Genomic DNA, 25,141 nt, shown 5'->3' with positions numbered 1-25,141 from the left:
TAACTGCAATACAACTCTAACACAGTAAAGAGCTTGCATGCAAGCCAGCTGGATGCACACGTGCAGTGAATGGGTTTCTCAGTAAAACAAGATCAATAGATTTCCAGATTGAAAGGGCTCTTGACTGTTAGCATGCTCTCATTATAATGGCGAGCTGGTCTGAAGGCTGGAGTTTGTTTGTTACTAATTGTCGATTCCCTCCAACCCAGGCAGCCTTTCTCTTTCTCATGCACTCCAGCTCCACCCCCCTCATCAGCTGCCCGCACTTCAAGGTACCTTCAGTGCAAAGTCTTACGGGGCGGTTGCGTGGTGCAGCCACATGTTGAAATGGTACAGTGAGGGTGTCAAATGGTTATTTCTGTTTCCACAGTAGTGACAAATAAGAAAGAACAGCGCTTAGTCTTTCAAGGTCTACAGCATCGAGTGGCTCAGCGGGTAGAGTGCTGGGCTGCAGTGTGGAAGTGTTTTTTTTTTATATAATTTTTTTTTTTTTTAGTTACATTCACTGAATAAGAATTATTTACATAAAATAACACATTTATTAAAAACAAAACAGTCATCACTCATTGGGAAGTACCATGTGGCGAGAGAGTAAGAAGAGAGCAGAGAACTACAGCAGCACACAGTGCAGGACCACAGCAAGGCAGAGAGGAAAGGCGGGGTTTGAATAAAGATGCTACCAGACAGACTGTGGTGCCCCCTCCCTCCCCAGTCACACCACACCGCACATTTGGAAGAACAAGAAGACAATCCAGTGTTTCCACAACTCAGTCCATACCCTGGAAGTGAACAAATCTGGTAGGCTTATCCTCAGACCTCACCAAACCTCGACAGCAAACAAATGTACATTATTAACTGTTGAATTAAACAAATCAGCTTTGTAAGAAAATGCTTTTGGTAAAATGCTCTTTCTTGTTAAATCATTGGGTTTCAACTCAAAGACAAGAGGTTCACCAAAATCCATGGCTGTTTAGAGGACTGCAGTGTTTCCATATAAAACTATGAACACGCGCCATCCATATAAAACTATGAACACACACCAAGCTCAGTTCAGATACTGTCGGGATCCCCTTCAAAGCATCCGGTTTGATTACATAGGGAAAGCATCGTTCATTTCAGGCAACAGTTATTAAGGATTCCCTTCTGCCTGTGATCTACAGAAATGGAAACCCAGGGACTGTGGAACAGCAAGACTCAATGGGATTGGTCAGTAGGAGTTGCATGACAAGTTGCAAGCAGCGTGTTGCTTACGGAAGGGTGACGTGAACAGCAGTTATAATGAACACTTGAATACACACAGATGAATACATTCTTTTAGAAAAGTTACTTTATTTGGGAGATGTGTTTTCTCATAAATGTTTAAAAAAAAAAAAAGAAAAAAAAAACATCCACCCAAGTAATTTCACTTTTTAAATTTTAAATCGCCTGTTTTTTTTTTCTCCCCCATTCCAATTCTTTTATAATCAATTCCCAATTCCAATGTCCTTTTAAAACAATTCCAACCATCACTGATTAAAATTACAAAGAGCAGCATTCTGTTAAAATGAGCTTCTCCCACAGACTGAGCAAATCACAGGAATTAAAACGTCTAAAATATAAATTGCAATTCCATCGAAGGAACAGGAATTGAGAATTGTTTTTAAAATGGAGTTGGAATTGAAGAACAGGAATTGAGCCCCGCCCTGGTTCTAGGTTTGAATAGCAGGGTTCTAGACTGTTCTAGCACTCTATCTAGGTGGTTCTAGGTGTGAAAAAAATGCAGACTGCAGACAGTTAAAGCACATGTGCATGTCCTCAAGACATAAAGGCATCTTTTAATGAACAATGGAGTCATGCAAAAATGCGTTGACTATTTTTTGTAAAATCCTGCTAATATAAAATAACAAGGTCCCCACAGTGCAAAATTAACACCAAAAACAGCATTATCCCTCAAACCCAAGATCCTGAGAGAACATCAAATAATAATGTTCATAAAAATAAACAAAAAAGCTATTTTTTTTTTTTTTTAAATTATACATTTCAAAGTAACGTCCTCAGCGTGATTATCAGCCTGGTTAACAATCTGTGGCTAGCTGACAGGAGAGACAACATGGCAGCATTTCTTTGGGAAAAAGCACTTTCTAAACAGATGTGATTAAAGCACCAACTAAAAGCAAAATAAAAATCAGAAAAAATGACAAATACTCCTATTGTGGCCAAAACACCAAAAAAAAGTTAGAAATGATTTCAAAGAGGCATTATTTTGTAATCAACAGCTACAGTGTAAACAGGTGATCTGGGCACACTCAGTCAGGGCAGTGATTGGAGCTCACATCCAGGAATGACAGACAATGGCACGCTGTGTCGGGGTGCGCTAATCTGGAGATGGTCTCTGCAATGGACCTGCACTGCGAACCCAAACAGAGACACCAGTCAGTGGCTGCTGGGAACTGCTACAATCCCTCCGAATGTGCCCCTGCACAGGATTCATTCGTTCTTTCCTGAACATTACAGGCACTGCACCCCAATCACCCAACCACTAACCCTGTTAAATAAGGGACAGCATTCATCTTGAAGAAAATTAATTAATGCAATTCAAAACACTGAAAAGAAGCATGAACACCATCACTGATCTTCAAAGCTCCTTCAGGATAATAAATACATCTTGCCCAAGCTGCAGGTAACATTTCTTAATTTTTACCAACCTTTCAAAACCCTGAGCTCTCTCACCATTTCCAATTCCTCTCTGAAAAGAGGACTCCTGCAAACTAAACCACTGGATCAGCCAAAAAAACAGCAGATCTGCGTCCGTCACACACACAGCAGATCTGTCACTCTCACACACAGAACTGTCTGTCACCCACACACACAGACAGCAGATCTGTGTCTGTCACACACACACAGCAGATCTGTGTGTCACTCACGCACACAGTAGATGTGTCTGCTAAACACACACACACACACACACACAGCAGATCTGTGTCACTCACGCACACAGACCCGTAGTCAAGCAGGACCGACACAATTATGATGCATGGCTGTCGATTATATTACAGGAGGTGTACAAAGTAAAACACATGCCACCAGCACAGCAGGTCTATTTAAAACCTTTGGACTGGACAGCAGCAAGGTGAGCTGTATGGAAAAAACCAGTGTTTTGGAGATTGCAGTCCTCACTGTGCATAGCCTGCGTGTGCAGACTGCAACTCGACTGAACATGCTTAAAAATACAACCACCCACCTAGAAAACAGTCCTTCATTAACGACATGGCATTGCAATTAATATTATGTATTACTTAAAAAAATTATAAAATAAAAAAATAAAGTACTGTGTATGCAGGAGAATGAGGGGATTCCCAAGTCAAAGATTAAAATTTATTTACAGTACCGTTTGCAACCCAATGTGAAAAAAAAAAACACAAAAAATATCACTAAGCTCTTTGCAGGCAGGCAGGCAGGCAGGCAGGCAGGCAGGCAGAGCACCTTGCAATAAAGAGGAGTTTGGCACAACTGGAGCAAGGCTTAGCTCTTGGGGAGCAGCCACAGGATGACGGATTAAGGCTGTCCACAGTCTAGGGGAGGAGGTGGCAGTGCCACAACATGGTGCTGTATGCATGTATGTATTCTAGAGCCAATACAGATTGACAGTCTATTCTATCTCAAAGCAGATACCCGACAGCTTTCAACTGTACCATACGTAACTGGGATAAACATCTCCAGTTCAAAGGTTGCACGGGGCTGTGGTGGCAGACTAGCATCTTGCACCCCCTAGAGGCAGGGAGGGGCAGTACTTGGGCTAGGCTGGCACAGTAGCCCCTGGAAGGACCCTGGTTGAGGTTAAGGCTTCTAGACAGACGCAGGGTCCGAGCAGCCCAGGAAACTCGCTCGGTTTGGATAACGGGGTGTTTGGCGATAATCGAGGTCGCTTTATGTGTCGTCAAGCTGTATGGCAAGAGGGGGGCTGGGAGGTGGGGTGGGCTTGTAATCTAGTTTTTATACTGCAGTCCATTTACAATTGCTACCTTACTGCTACAGAAAGAAAGAAAATAAGACAAAAAAACAAATAAATAAAATAACTTTTGTCTAACGGCAACAGTAACTGTCATCCAGTACCTTTTCCACTTCCCAGGGTAACATAACTGATAATGCAGGGCTGCAAGAGAGGCAGGAAAGGACTTAACAGAATTTTTTTTTTTTAAAAACCCTCAACGTCCTGTTAGTCCTCTAGACTAAGGCTTTATCTTAACAACCCTCCCAGGTAGAGGCAGCCAATAGGATGCGTTGGAGCAGACAGCCTGCCCACCTCTGCACCAATCCCATTGAGGAGATAGTCCCCCAGTCTGCAGAGCAGGCAGGACCTCTTTCTTCAATGTCTCTCGGCTCCTTGATTCCATTCAGCAGGTGAAGAGCCAACGGAGACGCAAAGGGGTCCACAAGCACTGTTCTGAAGGCATGGCGCTCTAGACAGCGTCCATCTCTGGCTAGCAAACTTTCCACTGTATTCACAGCACATCATAACAGCACCATCAAATCACTCGCAAAGACACAGACACAGACCATGCACACACACACACACACAGAAAGAAAGCACGTCTCCTCCCTCCAAGCAGACACTGTCTGGAAACCGAACTGCAGTTCAGATTCCTAGTCCGTGAAGTTGAGTCTAAGGGCGCAGCCAGCTGAAGCATCAGGGGGAAGGTGTCACTTTTCAATATCATGTTGTGAACTGTGTGTTAAAAAAAAGACATGTAAAACTATGAGACAGGCCAGCGTGAAGTCAGACTGAACACACACACACACACACACACACACACACACACACACACACACACACACACACACACACCACACACACACACACACACACACACACACACACACACACACACACACACACACACACACACACACACACTGAGCAGCTCTATGGGTTTCTTTAACGATTGGCGGGGGGGGGGAACTAAAGCAAGGCTACGTTCATTGGAGCAGAGACACTCACATTATTACTTAGAATTCAATCTTTTTAGCATCGGATCGTCTGCCTGTGTTCCATATCTCATCCCGTGCAGGACAGTGCAGCACTGCCACACGAGCGCGCTCTGCTCCAGCACGCCAGCCGGCATGGGACTGACACACTGCACCCCACCGGCTTCAGCAAGGCACCCCGCATTAGCTGACTAAGGACACGCAGTATTGAGGGAGGGGAGGGAGAAACACACACACACACACACACACACACACACACACACCCCTGTCCCCAGCTCTTCAAACCTCCACGCTGTAGCTCTACACCAGCAAGTTTTCCATTAGTTTTGATTTTCTTGTTCTCTCTCCCTATATATTTCCTCTACCTGCTGAGCCCAGCCCCCCTCCTCCCTCCTGCCCAGTCCTCCCCCCATTCCCACCTCACAGGCGGCAGAGACAGAACAGCGTGGGAATGAAGACTCCGAACGACACGAGGATGGGGAACATGAGGCTGCTGTTGTCGGCTGCGTAGGGGTTGGGGGTGCGGGGGCCGGACTGGACACGGTGCTTGGCGGCCGGCGTCTTCTTCCCCTCCCCTCCTTCCTCATACTCCTCCTCCTCCTCCTCCTCCTCTTCTTCCTTCTTCTCCAGGCCCGGGTGAGGCTGCAGCTTGGGCACATCTGGGAGGAGGCAAGAAGGCAGACAGACAGATGCTCACACATCACATCCAGGGAGAGGCACGGGATCACACAGAACAACCCGCAGGCTGAACACTGACACACTGGCTCAGGTTACTTACCTTCCACGGTTCCCTTCATGACGTAGAGCCCGCACACCTTGGGGTTGTCGTAGTAACCCTGCAGACAGACAGACAGAGGTTGGTCAGTGGCAGTGAAGAATTTTGTGTATGTAAAACACTAACATCTTGCATTTGTTTAAAGGAGGGAACAAACAAGTCTTTAAAAATAATGTATTGCCTCTCACTAGCATAACCACAGTGAAAGCATAGCAAAGTGTAATAAAGCACAGTGAATACATGGCAAAGCAGAGGATAGCACTGGAAAGCACAGAGAGGCATGGCCAACGGCCTATGCGCGAGGGACTGACCTTGACGAACTCCACAGTGAGCTTGCCGTTGAAGGTGGACACCTCTCCGTTGACGCTCAGCTTGCCCTTGACGATGCTGAAGGGGACGATTTCGTCGTGGGCAGTGCTGTGCCCCACCTTATCAAAGATATCTAGGTCCTTCACCACGAAGTGACTGTTCAGCTTCACATCAAACACCTGCGGAGCGAGGGAGGGACACATAGTCAGAATCAACAGGAGCCGTAATGGTTTAAACCACAACTATCAAACATGGAGCGTAGCAAACCCGGGGATGACGGAAAGCCGCTGACCAGCGACAGCCGTCCGGCTGTGGCTGCTGCTCTCTGAGCCTACCTTCTGCTGGGACTGTGCGAAGTAGACCTCAGCAAACTTGAGCACCACCACGTACTCGCCCTCCTCGCGGATGGGCACCTCGTAGCTGAAGGAGTCCTCGTTGTAGCGCTCCGTCTGGTACAGGATCTGATCCTCGGGGCTGGACCGCAGGATCGGCAAACGCATGCCGTAGTCCGAAGCTGCAGGGTGGGTGAAGGGGAGAGGGGAGAGATGACGGAGGGAGGGACAAACAGGGAGAAGAAGAGAAGCAATTAAGAGTCGCAATCACCTACATCATTTTTGCCACCATTGTTTAAATCACTATTTCCGGCTGCTTCCCAAAATGTCATTTTTAACTCTGAAACGGACTGAAACAGCCACACTTGTTTGCCACACGCTGTGCAGCCCTGGTATTCAGCACTGCAACCAAGGTGAATGCAAATCAATCACCTCCCATCGCTGTGCCCCCTTCAGGGCACTTACTGAAACACAGCTGTGATTTTCTTCTTCTTCAACATAAACATGTTCCTTGGTAAACTTAACACTGGACCTGTTATTCAAAGCAGACGCAAATGTTCAATGCGAACTGCACCCTCATGCACGTCTCAATGGAGCTGCATGCAAGGAGTTACGAGCTACACTCCTTTCCAGCTTCTCTACGCATTCCTTCATTTTTTTGGTGGCTCTGAACAATGGGAGGCTTTATTTAGGACATGGAGTGGAAGCTGCATGCAACCAAAGCATTAAACAAGCCTGCAGTTCAACTGGAAAAGAGTGAAGGTGACAGACGCAGCTTACTCAAGGTCCTTTTGTCCTTTAAAAAGCACAGCTTTGTTAGCTTTGTGATAACATAATCTTCCACACCAAAGAAATCATGCAAGAGAACTACAATATACTATCTGACCATGTAAAAGGGTACAGCTTGGGTTATTCTTGTGTTGGAATATTTTATCTAAATGCAGCAGTGAGCTGGGTGTCCTTCCTCAGCTAATCCAGGCAAGGCAATGGTTTCTCTGCGGCCACTGCAGTGAATTGTCACCAATCCCGGGATTTCTCTCCCTCGTCCCACTGCACCAGTTACCTGGGTGGCACTGCAGGAGTGATTCAGTCTGCCTGTGCCAAAAGCAAACAGAGGGCAGGACAGAACAGAGGGGGCTTCTAATATACTCACTTTTTGTATTATTGCTCAGTAATTAACTAAATGAACTACTCCCTCTGAGACTACCTATTAGCAAAGCTTCTTCCCTTCCAACTCGCACCATGAGAGGGCTCCCTCCAGTCCAGGGCAGGCTTCCCTTCCAACTCGCACCATGAGAGGGCTCCCTCCAGTCCAGGGCAGGCTTGAGGCAAGGACACTGAACTGCTCCCTCTGAGACTACCTATTAGCAAAGCCCTCCAGTCCAGGGCAGGCTAGAGGCTCCCTCCAGTCCAGGGCAGGCTTGAGGCAAGGACACTGAACTGCTCCCTCTGAGACTACCTATTAGCAAAGCTTCTTCCCTTCCAACTCGCACCATGAGAGGGCTCCCTCCAGTCCAGGGCAGGCTTGAGGCAAGGACACTGAACTGCTCCCTCTGAGACTACCTATTAGCAAAGCTTCTTCCCTTCCAACTCGCACCATGAGAGGGGCTCCCTCCAGTCCAGGGCAGGCTTGAGGCAAGGACACTGAACTGCTCCCTCTGAGACTACCTATTAGCAAAGCTTCTTCCCTTCCAACTCGCACCATGAGAGGGCTCCCTCCAGTCCAGGGCAGGCTTGAGGCAAGGACACTGAACTGCTCCCTCTGAGACTACCTATTAGCAAAGCTTCTTCCCTTCCAACTCGCACCATGAGAGGGCTCCCTCCAGTCCAGGGCAGGCTTGAGGCAAGGACACTGAACTGCTCCCTCTGAGACTACCTATTAGCAAAGCTTCTTCCCTTCCAACTCGCACCATGAGAGGGCTCCCTCCAGTCCAGGGCAGGCTTGAGGCAAGGACTGAACTGCTCCCTCTGAGACTACCTATTAGCAAAGCTTCTTCCCTTCCAACTCGCACCATGAGAGGGCTCCCTCCAGTCCAGGGCAGGCTTGAAAGGACACTGAACTGCTCTCCCCAGTCCAGGGCAGGCTTGAGGCAAGGAGACTGAACTGCCCAGGCTCCCTAGTCCAGCAGGGAGGCTTGGAGACTGAGCTGCTCCCTCACCCACTAAGAGAAAGGGTGCTCCCTCCAGCCCAGGTTAGAGGGGAGGCTTGGAGACTGTGTGTGTGTGTGTCTAGGCTCCGGCTTTGTGACGAAGCACGGTAAATGCCCTCCCCCAAAGCAAAAGAGGAACTGTGACACAGCCTCACTCCTGCTCTTTGCATTGTGCGAGATGTTATCAGCCACTGTTGAAGGCTCTTTAGATACAGAACAATGAACTACAATACTAGCGCCTCCCACGCTCCATTTGAGAAAGTTGCTAGACTAGATAGAGGGAGGATGAGGAAGAAGCTTTAGCACCAACACCTTCATACAGAACCCGAGCAAATTAAAGCTGCAGACTCTTGTCTGTTTAAAAGGGTTTATTATTATTATTATTAAGAATAAATGATGCTAACGTTATTATTTTTGCAACGAAAATGTATTTTTTATTTATTTATTTAAAATTAAAACTTATTTTTGCAGGAAACGGGGTTTAAATTGTACTGACAGCTTGGATCATTCCTCCTCGTGATTCCGCTCAAATTCGGGAGTAGATTTAAAGGATATTTAAACAGTATCAATAACGCGCACGGATGCTTCACCGACCCAGTCCTCATGATCACAGCGACCCCTCGATTTAACCGCCGACACCGGGGCAGCGACTCGTACAAACCGGCTGTGGCGTTTTCACATCACACTAGCCGCCCTCCGCCCCCGCTCTCCCGCCCGGGTTCACGCACCTTTGCCGAGCTTCCCTTCCAGCGGGTCCTTCTTGTACTGGATCCCGTGCGCGTCCGTGTGCGCCTCTCCGCCGCAGTTAACCGCCCAGATGACCCGGTCTGCCAGGCTGGGCACCGCGGCAGCGGCACCGCAGAGAGCCAGCAGCCCGGACAACAAGCAGAGCCCGGCCGCCTGTCTCATCTTCCGCGCCGGCCTGGGGACGAGTGGGTGCTGCAGCGGTACCTGTCCAGCGGGAGCGGGGAGGCTGGGGGGCTCCGGCGGTACAGTTTCCAGAAAGCGGCGCTTCTTCACACGCAGGCAGCTGGACTCCGTGAACCGGGGGGGCTGTCACTCGCTACTGCGATATCAGCAAGGAGCTTGTGAAACCTCGCACCCCTTCATACATTACAAAATGTTAATTTAAAAAATAAATACTAAGTATCTCTGTGTGGGGGTCCTCCGGCCGGCGCCTGCTCCTCTGCCGGTGTTGATTTCGTTTTTAACGGATTGCAGCGCCGCTGTTTGGGTCGCGCCTCCGCGTTGCATTGAGTCTGCGGCGGCTTCACTGGCGGGGACACCCTACCCCGGTGCGCTGGTGACTGATAGCGCGGAAGACCAATCAGGGAGCCCCGCCGGGCGCCTGTTTAATATTAATGAGGCTGCGCACCGGCGTGCGTAGAGGACGCGTCCGTTCGAGAGCCACGCTGGCCAATCCGGCGACACGTGGGGTTCGAATTGCAACGAGTATGTTAATGTGGTCGCGAAGCTCGACCAATCAGCTACAGCGAGGGGCGGGGTTTTTGCCCCGGAGCCGGTTAGGTTGAGAGAGAACTGGCAGTGGATTTATTTTCTGCTTCATTCCTGAACCCGAGACCACAAGCGAGTCCAAAACACGGGCAACGTGTCATTGCTTCAGAGGGTAACTTTCTACCTGCACGGCGGGACAGTCCGGCTCTCGCTATCTGTGTAACATGGAAACGCGTAGTTTGTCTTGTAATGACAATAATACATACAGAGACCGTAACTAATCATTACTTTGAGTGTGTGTGTGCTTGACCGTGTCACCGAATCACCCCTGCAGTGACAAAGTGGTATAGTCCAGGCTTGTCCAATCACCTGAATCCAGCGCAGCGTGCGTGCGGTGCAGTGTGGGATTGAAAGGCATGAATGAATGAAAATGTTTCCATAGCAACCGAGACGCCAACCCTAGCCTGACGATCAGGAGGCTCTGTGAGAGGTGTTACTGGCAACGGGGGTCCGCTTCTGAAAGAACCCCTATTGATATCATTATAGACCTCTGCAGAAGACTGAAGCAGCGTATCGTCAGGTCTGCAGACGGAGCTGCTTCCCCTCCAGCTGTGGAAGCGCTTGCAGTCCAAGTCTTCCTCAGATCCATTTTTTAAAATCAATGATTCACATTTTTTTTGTACTTACATTACCTTTTTCTTTTTGCATGTACCCACAAGGTTTAAATGATTAAATAATAATTGTTTCAGTGCAGTAAATATACACTGGATACAATCTGCCATTGCTGTCTCTTGTGTGCAGCTCGCTTGCATGCTCTTGCAGACGCCTTCCATTGAAACGCTGCGCTGCAATTCCGCTTACCTACCAGCAGAGGGCAGTCACCTCACACCGAGACACGAAGAAGCCGTTTGAAAACAATTAGCAATGAAAATATTAAGCACTATACTACAGCAGCACAGGTCAGGCGAAGTGCCTGCTGTGCTCGCACTTTTCAATTGACATTCCTTTGTATTTCCCTGCTAAAAAAAGTGCGTTTTCAACACAGGATAAAAGTGCGGGGTCCGCCTACACAAACCCAAATGATATCACTTGCAGATTTACAGAGGGGAGCAGTACAATGGAAATTCATTTTCTGGTTAATTTAATGACCTTCAGAAGTTCAGCAGTTCGGTCTCCATGCCTCAAGCCTGCCCCGGACTGGACCGGAGGAACGATATTCCATTACATTTTTTTTTCTATAATATTTTTATTCTTGAATGTACTGTTTAAGATAACGCAGAAACGCCGTGTTGAGAATATTGTAAATCTTAGCCAGTGTGAGGATGCAATCCCTGCTTGAACCACTGGGTGGCAGCAGCGCTTCACGACGAGTGGAGCAGAGCCAGCGTGCAGTGCAGCGGTTCCGGATGATCTTGCCTGTCAGGTTCGCCTGCGCATGGTGCTGTGACAGGAAACACCTTGAGTGGAACAGACAGCCTGGGCCAGGCGCTTACTTATATAATCCATTTGTTAAATGTCAGTTTGATCTGGTGTCATTCAGAAGATTTATTTGCATCCCTGTTCCACAGTATAAAAAAGACAAAACTGTTCAGCACTGCAGTACCAGACACAGGGCTGGAATTTCATTGTTGCAGGTTGGTGGTGTGTAAACAGATCCAGTGCATCAGATGTGCAGACGGGTTTAGTCTTGCGCACTCGATTCTGTGTGGTTTGAGTCCTGCAGGGCTGTCCAGGGTTCAACTGCCAGTATTTCTTAAAAGCTTCGTGAAGTTCTCAAACCCAGCAATGCTGAATGCGCGCGTGTGCGTGTGAGTGTATGCTGCTGCTTGTAAAATGCATTTGAGCTTCTCTGCAGCATCCCGGACCACAAGTGGAGTGAAAACAGATCAGACCCACAGCACTGCCTGCCATTTACCTTTATTATCAACTTGTACAATTATAATAACAAATGAATCTAGGCATGCAGCGCACACACACACACACAAACACACACACTGACACACACAAACACACACACTGAGACACACACACTCACACACACACACACACACAAACACACACACACACACACACAGACACACACACACACACACACACACACACACACACACACACACACACACACACACACACACACACACACACACACACACACACACACACACACACACACACACACACACACACACACACACACACACACACACACACACACACACACACACTGAGACACACACACACACACACACACACTGAGACACACACACTCACACACAAACACACACACACTCACACACACACACTGAGACACACATACACACACTCACACACACACACACACTGAGACACACACTCACGAACACACTGATATAGACATACATACACACACTCGTGTACACCCACGCGCACACAGTGACAGACAGAAACTGTCACACACGCACAGCCAAAGACGAACGTGCCCACACACAGACTGAGAGACACACACTGGTATAAATGTGCGTTCACACTCGTGCCACACAGTCGCACACACTGACGACACGGCTCTGGATTGGCAGAGTGACAGCCCCCTCCAGCCCGACAGCAGCTTCCAGGTAGAGGGTGATGTACCAGGGGGACTGGGGACCCCTCAGATACGCACAGGGATGGTGAGGGCGGGGGAGTGCAGGTGGCGCCTGGTCGCTGCACGGAGTTCCCCGGGTCACTTTTCTCATCTGGTCTTCCAGTTTCTGCAGGTAGGGGGCGCTCTCTGTCCCTGTGGCCGGGTTTGATCAGAGGGAGAGATGGGGGAAGGAATGGGGGAGCCCTGCCAGTCCGTAAACCAGTTTCTCCCAAGCCCAAACCCTCAGCGTGACATCATCCTCACAAACTCTGCAGACAGGGAGGAGAGAAACGGAAATTCGATGACAAGCGTTGTCGACTTCTTGTAGTATTTTGTAAATGCCGCAGCCCTGTGGAGAGCTCTGTGAGAGACAACGCGAGTCTCACCCTCGAAGTCCACGTGTCCGTCCCCGTTCAGGTCTACGTCCCTCAGGATCTCCTCCAGGTCCCTGTGTCCCACCTGCTGTCCCAGCAGCTTCCTCATGGCGTCCCGCAGCTCCGCAGTGCTGATATGTCCGTCCCCATTAGTGTCAAACTGAGAGGGGACACGTTACAGGGGACAGATGGGAGCATGAGAAGACAAAAGAAAATCGAAGAAATCCTGCAAATCGCATATCAAAAAATACTGAAAAAAAACTAAACATTTCGGCTTAGCATCGCCTTCATCAGGGCACAACTGGCAACCTTGTATCTATTGCCATAACAAGCAAATTAGCAATCAATTAGTTAATAAAGATAGAGGATTCATTAAAGCTAATTGTATTAGAAAGAGTGACATGATTAAGGATTATTACACACACCATAAACAAACAGCTAGGCAAGCCCACGCTCTCCTCGTGGGAGTATCTAGAGCACGGCCACACCATCACCGCTCGTCTGCTGCCTCTCCCGTCTCCTCCCACAGCACCCTGTCCCCTCTCCCTCCTCCCTCTGCCCCTCCCCTCTCCTCCCACAGTGCCCTGTCCCCTCTCCCCTCTCCTCCCAGAGCGCCCTGTCCCCTCTCCCTCCCCTCTCCTCCCACAGCGCCCTGTCCCCTCTCCCTCCCCTCTCCTCCCAGAGCGCCTTGTCCCCTCTCCCCCCTCCCTCTGCCCCTCACCTCTTTGAAGGCGTCTCTCAGCTCCTTCACTCCGATCATGTCCGCTGTCTCTGCCAGGAGCTTCGGTCCCATCAGCTCCACAAAGTCTTCAAAGTCTACCTGGCCGCCCTCTGCAACAGAAGAGGAGGAGGAGGGCAGTGCGCTCACACACTCTCGGGGTAGGAGTGTTCACATTGAGAGAGGCGAGCAGCAACACTCAAGGGCTGTTTCTGAACGTCTCTGACTCGCACAGACAGACCCAAAGACATGCACACAGACACACAGAGAAGCACACAGGCTCACACAGACTCCCAGACACACAGACTCACACATACTCCCAGACACACAGACAGACACACAGAGAAGCACACAGAGAAGCACACAGGCTCACACACATAGGCTCACAAAGGCTCACACACACAGACTCACACACAGAGACAGACACAAAGACACACAGACAGACACACAGAAAAGCACACAGACTCACACACACAGACTCACACACAGAGACAGACATAAAGACACACTGACAGACACACAGAGAAGCACACAGACACACAGGCTCACACACACAGAGACAGACATAAAGACACAGACAGACACACAGAGAAGCGCACAGACTCACAAAGACTCACACACAGAGACACACACACAGACTCACACATAGAGACAGACACAAAGACACACTGACAGACACACAGACTCACACACACAGAGACACACACACAGACTCACGCAGACTCACGGTTCATGTTGATCTGCTGGCTCAGCTCGATCAGCTCCATCTCAGTGGGCATGTATCCCATGGTTCTCATGCAGTTGCCCAGGTCCTTGCAGCTGATGAAGCCGTCACGGTCCTTATCAAACTCCTTGAAGGCCTCGCGCAGCTCTTAGGGGGAGGGAAAGGGGGAGACTTAGACACTACTGGCCTCTCCTGCAGGGTTAGGGAGAAAAAACGTCCCGCAGACACACACACACACACAGACACACAGACAATCACACACACACACAGATACACACACACACACACACACAGACAGACACACACACAGACAATCACACACACACAGACACACTCACACACACAGACAATCACACACTCACACAGACTCACCCTCGAGCTCCTCCGGCCTCAGCTCTTTGTCCTGTGAAGAGAGGTCAGACAGTAATGAAAGGTACCTGTGTGTCTCTGTTCTGCTTCAGCGATACAGCAGGGAGTGATTCAAGCCTCCTCAATCCTTATTCATGTGGGCTTGTTTTTAATGCATGTTTGCAACTCCAACAAAACGCATTCTCTCCCGGGTGCTAAAACAGCTAAAAGACAACATTGAAAGCTCCTGCCAGTTATAAACTGGATCTCACGAGCCATGCTCTCTGATTGCTCAAGACCCTTAAAAATCCCACCAGGGATTAACTACAAGCAATAACACGCCCCCTCCACGTGGGGACACACCTCTCCACGCAGTGACACGCCCCCTCCACACAATGACACGCCCCCTCCACACGATGACACGCCCCTCCTGTATAACGCATGTATAGATTAGCACTGCAGATCAATACAGACTCTTCTCATACAGGTTTCAAAGAAACGATACCTGCAACAAATTCATTCTGGATCAAACAGGCTTTACTAAATTGCACTGATCCCAGTATCTTAACAGTGGCAGCCCAGCCACCTGCACTGGTTTAAGACCCCTCTGTGTACAATACTGGGATTCTGCCCAGTACAAATCTGAGTGGCTCGGTCCAGTTACTCTAACGCAGCCCTGTACTCAGTGAAGCTTTACCTGCTCTACTCCCTCAAGCTAACAGGCATAAACATATCCCATGCAAAAAAATCAATAGCTGATGGATTGTTGTGTAATGCTCTGGGCTGTTCTTGGACGCTGTACACAAGGGTTAGAGAGGAATGTGCAAGCCAGCTCGATGCAGCAGACAGATGGGGGTTACAGAGCCAGGGCAACATGCTCACTGTCTACCCTCGTCAGCTGCATGAGGCTCACATACACATGCACTCGGCACACGCGCCAGGTCACACTGCACACAGTCCAGGTTCACCTGTTTGCACACTGGGACCAGAGCCCGCAGCGCTGCCGGAGGAGGAGGGAGGGAACGCAGCAAAGTTTGACACACTGCTGAACGGGCCGGGGGGGAGGCAGCGATGGGCTCAAGTTTTGTATGGACAGGGGCAGAGACTTGGGAGTGAGAAGCCTCAGGGTCTGTCAGCCTCGGTGTGAGACACAGAGTGAGGTTAGTGAAACTAGGAGCGAAACTAGGGTGAGATGGGGATGGAGATTTGGGAGATATGGTGGACTGAGATTTGGAGTGACTAAGGTGAGACCGGGAGTGATGCTGGGGTGAGATGGGAGTGAGACTGGGGTGAGGCAGGAGTGAGGCTGAGGTGAGACTGGGAGTGATGCTGGGGTGAGATGGGAGTGAAGCTGACGTGAGACGAGAGTGAGGCTGGGGTGATGCTAGGGTGAGACAGGGAGGGGGCAGGACTCATGGTTCGACACACTTACGTACAGGCTGCCGGTTCTCGGCGAAGCCCTTGCGCAGGAAGATGCAGGCGGGTCCCAGCAGGTTGTGCATGAGGGTGCAGTTCTGCGCTAGAGCCAGCAGGGGGCCCTGACAGGGGTCGAGCAGGGAGCTGGGGGGTGCGGCCTCCTCACAGGTCTGCACTGCCTTGTAGCTCCGCTTCTCCTCCCGACGGATCTTCGAGGAGGGAGGGGCACAAACATGGTTAGAGAGCGGCCCCTCACAGAACCGCCTGCCTGCCTGCCTGCCTGCCTGCCTGCCTGCCTGCACTCCATGGTCACAGCTCACTCCCTGCCTCTCACACCAAGACTTACGAGACTTGACGCTGTCAGGCTTTGTGCCTCCAACTCAGCTGTACAGGAGCAGAGACACTTTGCCCTGCCTTCCTCCTCAGTTGCTTGAGGGGCGTGCAGCTTGCGCTTTGCTTGGGTGGGGTTGTTGTTGAAATCTTTGGGGGTCTGGCTTGGTGTTGGGTTTAATACTGTCCCCACAGTTGAGGGAAAGAAAAATAAAAGTGTGAGGAAGAGAGAAAGAATGAAAGAAAGTGGCCGGGTGTAGTTTGTGGTGAATGCGAGCAAGGCTTTGTAAACAGGGTATTGTAGTTCAGACAAATTCCAGGACCAAGCCAGCCTGCCAGTCCAGCAGAGCCTTATACAGTATAGAAATTCAGAGCCTCATGTCAGTGATTAATACAGACCAGGCACCTCACTGAGACACACGCACACACACAGTGAGAGAGAGGCGGGGGGGGGGGGGGGGGAGGTGGAATGGAGTAAATAATCCCTACCCAGAGAGCATTCAATTCATTAACATCCCCAGTACTGTAATGTATTGAACTGGCTGGCTCTTGGATCCCCAGTACTGTACTGTATTGAGAACTGGCTGGCTCTTGGATCCCCAGTACTGTACTGTATTGAACTGGCTGGCTCTTGGATCCCCAGTACTGTACTGTATTGAACTGGCTGGCTCTTGGATCCCCAGTACTGTAATGTATTGAACTGGCTGGCTCTTGGATCCCCAGTACTGTAATGTATTGAACTGGCTGGCTCTTGGATCCCCAGTACTGTACTGTATTGAATTGGCTGGCTCTCAGATCCCCAGTACTGTACTGTATTGAATTGGCTGGCTCTCAGATCCCCAGTACTGTACTGTATTGAATTGGCTGGCTCTTGGATCCCCAGTACTGTACTGTATTGAATTGGCTGGCTCTTGGATCCCCAGTACTGTAATGTATTGAACTGGCTGGCTCTTGGATCCCCAGTACTGTACTGTATTGAATTGGCTGGCTCTCAGATCCCCAGTACTGTACTGTATTGAATTGGCTGGCTCTTGGATCCCCAGTACTGTACTGTATTGAATTGGCTGGCTCTTGGATCCCCAGTACTGTACTGTATTGAATTGGCTGGCTCTCAGATCCCCAGTACTGTACTGTATTGAATTGGCTGGCTCTCAGATCCCCAGTACTGTACTGTATTGAATTGGCTGGCTCTCAGATCCCCAGTACTGTACTGTATTGAATTGGCTGGCTCTCAGATCCCCAGTACTGTACTGTATTGAATTGGCTGGCTCTCAGATCCCCAGTACTGTACTGTATTGAATTGGCTGGCTCTCAGATCCCCAGTACTGTACTGTATTGAATTGGCTGGCTCTCAGATCCCCAGTACTGTACTGTATTGAATTGGCTGGCTCTCAGATCCCCAGTACTGTAATGTATTGAACTGGCTGGCTCTCAGATCCCCAGTACTGTACTGTATTGAACTGGCTGGCTCTTGGATCCCCAGTACTGTACTGTATTGAACTGGCTGGCTCTCAGATCCCCAGTACTGTACTGTATTGAATTGGCTGGCTCTCGGATCCCCAGTACTGTACTGTATTGAATTGGCTGGCTCTCGGATCCCCAGTACTGTACTGTGTTGACCTCCTCCAGTCTCCAGTACCAAGTTCTCCTATTGAATATGCTGGCTGCATGATTCCATGCACAGCCCTGAATTCTGCATAAATTATCTTGAGGCATCTTTTACAGACAGCTTTCGGAGTTCATTCATTCATTCAATCAATCAATCAATCAATCAATCAATCCACACGTCTATTGGTGAGCGAGGAACAACCATGCAGCGCACCATGAGGACTGCAGGGTGCCTGACTGAACAAATTAAACACAACTGCACTGCAACACTGTTATGGGAGCTCATTATTTTAAATATCTGCTTATAAGCTAATCGGGTGCCATCACAACAATATTCTATTGGAGCTCAGTTTGAATCCACACAGGCTAGAGGCAGAGCACTTTGCAAAGCAAGTAAAGCAGACACCTTACCTTCTGGGACAGGCTTCTGAGTGGAGACGTCACACAGCTGCCCATAGCTTACTGTGCCCCTGTCCCTCTCTACCTACTCTATCTGCAGGCGCTGGGGGAGATGCTGTACTGGGGCTGAGCTCCAGCTACTGCCATGAGGAGGAAGAGGAGGAGGGCTGCTGCTGCCTGCCTGCCTGTGAGGAGGAAAGCCAGATGTGGAGCAGGTCAGTGCCATACAGAGGGGTCCAATGAACATGGGGCTGACGGGAGGGGAGGGGGAGAGCCAAGGGGTCTGGTGAGCATACCCCTGAGGGGAGGGGAGGGGAGGGGGAGAGTCAGTGAGCCCCGGGGCTGAGGGGAGGGGGAGAGCCGAGGGGTCCGGTGAGCATGGGGCTGAGGGGAGGGAAGGGGGAGAGCTGAGGGGAGGGAAGGGGGAGAGCTGAGGGGTCCGGTGAGCACGGGGCTGAGGGGAGGGGAGGGGGAGAGCCGAGGGGCCAGCATGCAGGGCGAGAGAGCGAGGAGCCGAGAGAGCGAACGAGTTAGAAATCCCACAAGCCAGAAGTCCACAGAAGAGCAGACATACTCTGAACTCACAACTGATTAGATTTGAAATCTGCTTCCTTCCCCAACACGAGGAGAGACGGACAGAGACTGAGAGATAGCGAGGGAGAGAGGGATGGATGGAAGGAAAGAGGCTCACACAGGAATACATGACACACAGTTACCAGAGAAAAGAAGGGGCACACACAAGCTTAACACACACGCACATGCACACGCACACGCACACGCACACCACCCAACCATAAGTGACCACCAGCCTCCAGACTTACAGTGATGCAAATGTACTTAGACATGCATTATTTCCAGACACACACACACGCACTGTGCACAGGCAAATTAATCTCAACCACAGTTCTGACACACAGACACACACACACACACTCCATCTTCAGAGCACTAGCAAAACAAGAAACACTTTTTATGAAGTCTGAGGAAACGCACTCGGCACTGGGGCAGGAACACCACTGTGAGCTGCAGATATTTTCATGCTGGTAAAACGAAATCTTGCTTCTGCAGCTTACACAGCTTGCATTGCGCTGCTGGAGTCAGTTAATTCCTGTGTAAAATCACCCTGCTCCATGTCGTTGTTAAATTGTGCAAATATAGGCTTAATATTACCAGATCAACCTGCCTTTTTCAATGAGTGTGTTCAATCCAGCCCAGCACTCTAACCACTGAGCTACTCAAACCTACTGCCTTCCACACTGCAGCCCAGCACTCTAACCACTGAGCTACTCAAACCCACTGCCTTCCACACTGCAGCCCAGCACTCTAACCACTGAGCTACTCAAACCCACTGCCTTCCACACTGCAGCCCAGCACTCTAACCACTGAGCTACTCAAACCCACTGCCTTCCACACTGCAGCCCAGCACTCTAACCACTGAGCTACTCAAACCCACTGCCTTCCACACTGCAGCCCAGCACTCTAACCACTGAGCTACTCAACTCCACTGCCTTCCACACTGCAGCCCAGCACTCTAACCACTGAGCTACTCAAACCCACTGCCTTCCACACTGCAGCCCAGCACTCTAACCACTGAGCTACTCAAACCCACTGCCTTCCACACTGCAGCCCAGCACTCTAACCACTGAGCTACTCAAACCCACTGCCTTCCACACTGCAGCCCAGCACTCTAACCACTGAGCTACTCAAACCCACTGCCTTCCACACTGCAGCCCAGCACTCTAACCACTGAGCTACTCAAACCCACTGCCTTCCACACTGCAGCCCAGCACTCTAACCACTGAGCTACTCAAACCCACTGCCTTCCACACTGCAGCCCAGCACTGTAACCACTCAATCCCAGAGCCCTACCTGCTTGCGTGTCCTCACTGGTCTGTGTAAGTGGGGGTCCGGTTTGGAGTGTGAGAGAGGGGGTCGAAGAGGGGTTGCGCCTCACTGCTTTGTTTTTGTGTGGCTGCACAGTGAGGGCTGCCTCATTCCTTTCTCCAGAGTATTATATTCTCATTAATATTGCACCAGACCAGCCTGGGAATGGACTGGGACTTCATGGGCCTGTCACTTGAATTCACTAAATAAACACCCCTCCCTTCTATGATAAGCAATCAACAGTTTCCGTAGCAAGAGATATCGAAGTGCATATTGCCAACCAGGTACAAGCAGCATTGTGTTTGCTTTGCACTGCTGCATGGACAGTTAAACAGACGGAAAACGCAAACAGAAAATGATGATCATGCCTCCTAACTTGACCCTACAGGATTTTTGCTTCCCATTAAGGGAAAGTCAAACAACGATCGCTTGCCTCTGTGTTTGGCAGCATGAGGAAAGGCGAGGGAATACGTCACAGCAGCACAGTTCCCACAGCCTGCTCTGCCCTGCTCTCCTCCATCACTGCCCCAGGAGGAACACACTGCTAAATGAGTCTTACAGGGCATGGCTACTGAGACCTGCTTAACCCCTTCACACCATCCTTCTGTGCACGATGCTTTAGCCCAGACCTAGTCTTTGAACCCCACTTTGCACACAGTGAGTCAGACACATCTGCTCAGTGGTACAGCAGCAGGTTGTGGGGGGCATCTTCAAAGCAGAAGGGGGGGGGGGGATTGTTAACAATTCAGCAGAGAGCACAAACAAACTACAACTGATACTTCTTATTTAACTCTGTTATAAAAAAAAAAAATATCAGTATAGGGTGCTGTGATTGTCACTCCACTCAGGATCACAGCAGCCGGCAGCAATAAAACCACACTGTGACGCAGCACAGCAGCAATATCAAGAAGAGAATAGTTATCACAGCCCTCTGGAGACATGACATGCTGCTGATGTGTCCTATAGGTCCCCTGGGGGCCACAGCCTGCATTGCAACACTGCTCCAAGGACAGAGGGAGAGGAGGAGGGGTCTGTGCACCACAGCCATCGCTTTCACCTTGAGGTGTCTCAAGGTACATTGAGAGCAGCCTGCCTGCCTGCCTGCCTGCCAGCCAGCCTGCTCAGCTACTGTTATGAGAAATAAACCAATCACATACCCATGCTCTGATTTCATTAGATCTTAATGATCTAAACAGTGGCGTGCATCTTAATAAGACCGCCCTGTAATTCACAAGCCTGGTCCACCCCTGACCGCTAAATTGTGTTTAACGATGTTAGCAAGGGCTCAAAAATAATCAGATGGGAATGATATAGAGGAGGAGGAGGAGGAAGAGGAGGAGGAGAAAGAGAAGGCAGACTCACCAGGATGCTCACCACGCTCATTTCTAGGTAATTGCAGGTAATTGAGTCTCAGTTCTGTGGGATACTTGTCAGGAATGCTAATGACCCAGCTGACTGGCATTCAGTTTCACTCCACAATACTGAATCAGACAGCAGACAGAGAGAGGAGAGCAGGGGAAAGAGAGAAAGAGAAAGGAGAGAGAAGGAGAGACTGTGCTCATCCTGCTTGCCCTTGCTGCCTGATCCTCTTGTGAGTCACAGGCTGCCATGGCTGGATTCTGCTTTCTGGAACATATCCAGTATGTCCATCAAAAGAAATACAATAAACTACTGCTGCTCATTGCACAGCATGGCTGAGCTGAGCTCAACACAGTTCTCTCCTGATGTCTCTCAGCTCCCTGCCTGCCTGCCTGCCTGCCTGCCTGCCTGGTCACATACACATTCGATATTGCCACACGCGTAGGTATCAACATTCCCTGGAGCATGACTGCTTGCTGCCTCGACACGCACACACACACATGCACGCACGCACGCACGCACGCACGCACGCACGCAAGCACAGCGCTGCTGGTTACTGTGGAAACCGAGAGACAAGGTCCTGCCTGGCACAAATCACCTGTCAGTCAAAGAGAGGCTACAGAGAGTTGAGACCTAGACACAGGTCCAGTTCTATTGAGACATTCGCAGCAAAGCCAGGGGTTCGAGGTGTGGCACCCCCACCACTCTGTATCTCCCGCGTGTAGAATATGGTATCGGCGGATCTCCATTCCCACTGTGCCCTTGGGGGAGTGCAGGCAGCCTGTCCCCTGAGTGGGGAAGCTTGGCAGTGTGGCTGGTCCCAAATAATACATCCACTGCAAACTGCAGAGCAGTCTAAAGCAGGCTGTCCATTAATCAAACACCACACAGACAGGAGCACTGGAAGAGCTGATGAAATGAACAGCACCACGTACAGTTCAACTTGAACTAACACAACCAAAAATCAAATGCTTTGTTTTTAATGGGGAGCTGAGTTTCTGCGAGTGGCAATGACCGGCACACACTGTTTGAGCCAACACAAGCGTGTGCAAAGAGCCTGTGTGAGTCACACAGAGCCTGTCAGCACATTCTCCTAAGGCAATAAAATAGTGTCTACTCGATAAATATGATTTGAACCGATTTAGAACTGTACCAGAAAGGCCACCCATTCTCTAAAACGATTAATTAAAATATCATGAACCACGGAATCACATTCTTTTAAAAATAGGGTTTGCTTTTCATAATAATTATTTTAACTTAGTTATAATAATAATAATAATAATAATAATAATAATAATAATAATAATAATAATAATAATAATAATAATAATACGTTTCTTCCTTACCTGGCCATACACCGGGTTGAGGATGGGTCTGAGATTATGGGACAGGCTGGACTCTGTCTCTGCACACCCGGCGCTGGTGCTCCTTTTGCACGCCTTCCCGGACGCGCGGCTGGAAGACTTGGCGAGCGGGGAGGAGGAAGGGGTCTGCCGCGGGTTGTTCCCCGAATGGCTGGAGGCGAGGCTCAGAGAAGAACCGGCTCGGGATTTCTCCCGCGCCGACTCGTAGAAGCACGCCAGGTCCTTGTACTGTTTAGACTGAGGGGTAGCGGCGTTGGTGGAGGCGGGCAGGCTATCTGAGTGCCCGGGGTCCGAGGCGCTGTGCTGGGGGGGAGGATGTCCCGGTGCAGGGTGGTGTTGATGGTTGTGATGGCGATGGTGATGGTGATGGTGCCGGTGGTGGTGATGCTTTGAAGTTTTGCATTGCTCCTGACCGCTCAATCCTGATGCCGCCTGATGTTGGTCTGGATGATGCCCGGGGGCAGCCGTGGCATGCGATTCATTCCTGCAGCCCTGCCTCGCCCCGTTCTCCCGGCTGGCGCCCGGGTGACACAGGGGTCTGCGGGTGCTGACATCCCCGTCAGCCGGCCAACGGGGCTCTCCGTGACAGCCGCTGCCGCCGCTCAAGTCCGACTCGACTGCTCTGCCGCCTCCACCGCTCCTCCCGCTGTGGTTGCCGGGGTGGTGATTGCTTCTCCTCCCGGAGACTGAGTCGGAAGCCGATTTCCTCGCAGCAGCTGCCGATTTCAGCAAAGACGATTTGGATTCGCTTTTTGGAAGAAAGCTCATGTCGATGCTTTATTTATTTATTTATTTATTTATTTATTTCGGTCTGGTTTGTTTGTTTTCCTTTTATTTGCTTCCCTAAGATAGTCAGTTGCAACACAGCCTCGTCTCCAATGTGTTTATATATTTAAAAAATGTACCCGGTAATATGTATTCTAAAGCCGCTGCTAGTTTCGGAGTGCAGGCGCAGGAGTCTGCGTTCTTCTAGTGTGTGGCTAGCGGCAGAGCTCTGTAGAGATGAACACAGAACAGCACTGTACAGTACCGGATTGTGCCGGGCTCTGTGTACCCTCGTCCTTGTGTTTCATTCAGCCAACTGTAATTTAGCTATGTGACGGGATGGCAGACAATATATTTTTTACTTCATGAAGATGAATGAGACACCTGCAGCGCGTCGTTGGTCAGTCCAATAAAGACGCACTCACAGGGACCCCCGCTTGCTTTACCGCTCAGGTAATTTTAAACGCGCTGCACTTACTCGAGCCGAGGCTATAATCTAGCACCTGTCATAAACTCAGGGAGTGGACGTGAAGCCGGGTTGAGGAACTGGACAGACACTCTCTCTTTAAAATAAATGAATAGAATACATAAAGCACAGTCGAGGATTCATTCAGCCATGGCATTTCAAATGATTCCTGACAGGTAATATGTAATTACCGCAGGACCGTCCACAGGACTGCATTGCGGGGTCTTACGGGGTCTGTGCATCTAAAGAAACCTCTGTATCACATCTATAGCTTTCATTTGTGCTTCAAATATTCCGCGTGTGTGTAAGTATAGGTACATTTTTATACAAGTGTGCCATGCAGATTCTGCATACCAAGTCATACTAACATGCTGCACATTACACTGTGTAAGCACTGTACGGTATAACATCGTATACGGTATATGACGCCCGCGGTCAAGCGGCTTTGAAGTGGAGGCGGGGTTGTACTGCACGAGCGTACCCGACCATGTCTAGAGCATCTGTACCAGAGACTGCACGTGCCACAGGACAACCAACACCATGGCAAGCGTCTAGACGAACTGCAACGCCCAGGACTGATCTGCACCTGTGATTGATGGGAAGATGACGGCTGCAGAGGAGTCAAATGCACATGTTATTAAAACACTCCATTATTTCTATACAGCTGTGTTTCTTTCTTTTTGACAGAACTGTTTCCAGCTATAAATAACATCTCCGAATGATTGATTTTGGGACTCCCGGGAGCAGCTTCTGCTGTTTTACCCGTTCTGTAACACTACTAGTGACAGCTTGGTTTTATTT

General features: G+C 49.8%; 2 protein-coding genes across 5 annotated transcripts; both read right to left on the bottom strand.

Annotated features, from left to right (window-relative positions):
* Positions 1-2,300: 2,300 nt before the first annotated feature.
* On the bottom strand, positions 2,301-9,843 carry LOC121299996 (malectin-like). Of its 2 annotated transcripts, none has more exons than XM_041228312.1 (6): positions 9,260-9,843; positions 6,385-6,563; positions 6,052-6,228; positions 5,744-5,801; positions 5,385-5,624; positions 2,301-2,387 (listed from the first exon to the last, which is right to left on the bottom strand). In XM_041228312.1, exons 1-5 carry the CDS (start codon positions 9,438-9,440, stop codon positions 5,386-5,388), a joined length of 834 nt encoding a protein of 277 aa, XP_041084246.1. In that variant the 5' UTR covers positions 9,441-9,843; the 3' UTR covers positions 2,301-2,387; position 5,385. The 2 variants fall into 2 exon arrangements, with proteins under 2 accessions (XP_041084246.1, XP_041084245.1); XM_041228311.1 differs by lacking the exon at positions 2,301-2,387 and adding an exon at positions 3,341-4,705 and having other exon boundaries at positions 9,260-9,842.
* A 2,528-nt stretch (positions 9,844-12,371) lies between these two features.
* LOC121299630 (calcium-binding protein 1-like) lies at positions 12,372-24,328 on the bottom strand. Of its 3 annotated transcripts, XM_041227480.1 has the most exons (8): positions 21,749-22,087; positions 18,515-18,687; positions 16,186-16,374; positions 14,774-14,804; positions 14,405-14,548; positions 13,681-13,790; positions 12,972-13,119; positions 12,372-12,854 (listed from the first exon to the last, which is right to left on the bottom strand). In XM_041227480.1, exons 2-8 carry the CDS (start codon positions 18,557-18,559, stop codon positions 12,829-12,831), a joined length of 693 nt encoding a protein of 230 aa, XP_041083414.1. In that variant the 5' UTR covers positions 18,560-18,687; positions 21,749-22,087; the 3' UTR covers positions 12,372-12,828. The 3 variants fall into 3 exon arrangements, with proteins under 3 accessions (XP_041083414.1, XP_041083412.1, XP_041083413.1); XM_041227478.1 differs by lacking the exons at positions 18,515-18,687; positions 21,749-22,087 and adding an exon at positions 23,092-24,328 and having other exon boundaries at positions 12,374-12,854; XM_041227479.1 differs by lacking the exons at positions 16,186-16,374; positions 18,515-18,687; positions 21,749-22,087 and adding an exon at positions 23,092-24,327 and having other exon boundaries at positions 12,375-12,854.
* Between the last annotated feature and the right edge of the window lie 813 nt (positions 24,329-25,141).

Source organism: Polyodon spathula, chromosome 25 (genome assembly GCF_017654505.1).
Source record: "Polyodon spathula isolate WHYD16114869_AA chromosome 25, ASM1765450v1, whole genome shotgun sequence".
Classification (NCBI taxonomy): domain Eukaryota; kingdom Metazoa; phylum Chordata; class Actinopteri; order Acipenseriformes; family Polyodontidae; genus Polyodon; species Polyodon spathula.
Note: the sequence above shows the minus strand (reverse complement) of the source record. Positions and strands in the feature narration are given on the sequence as shown.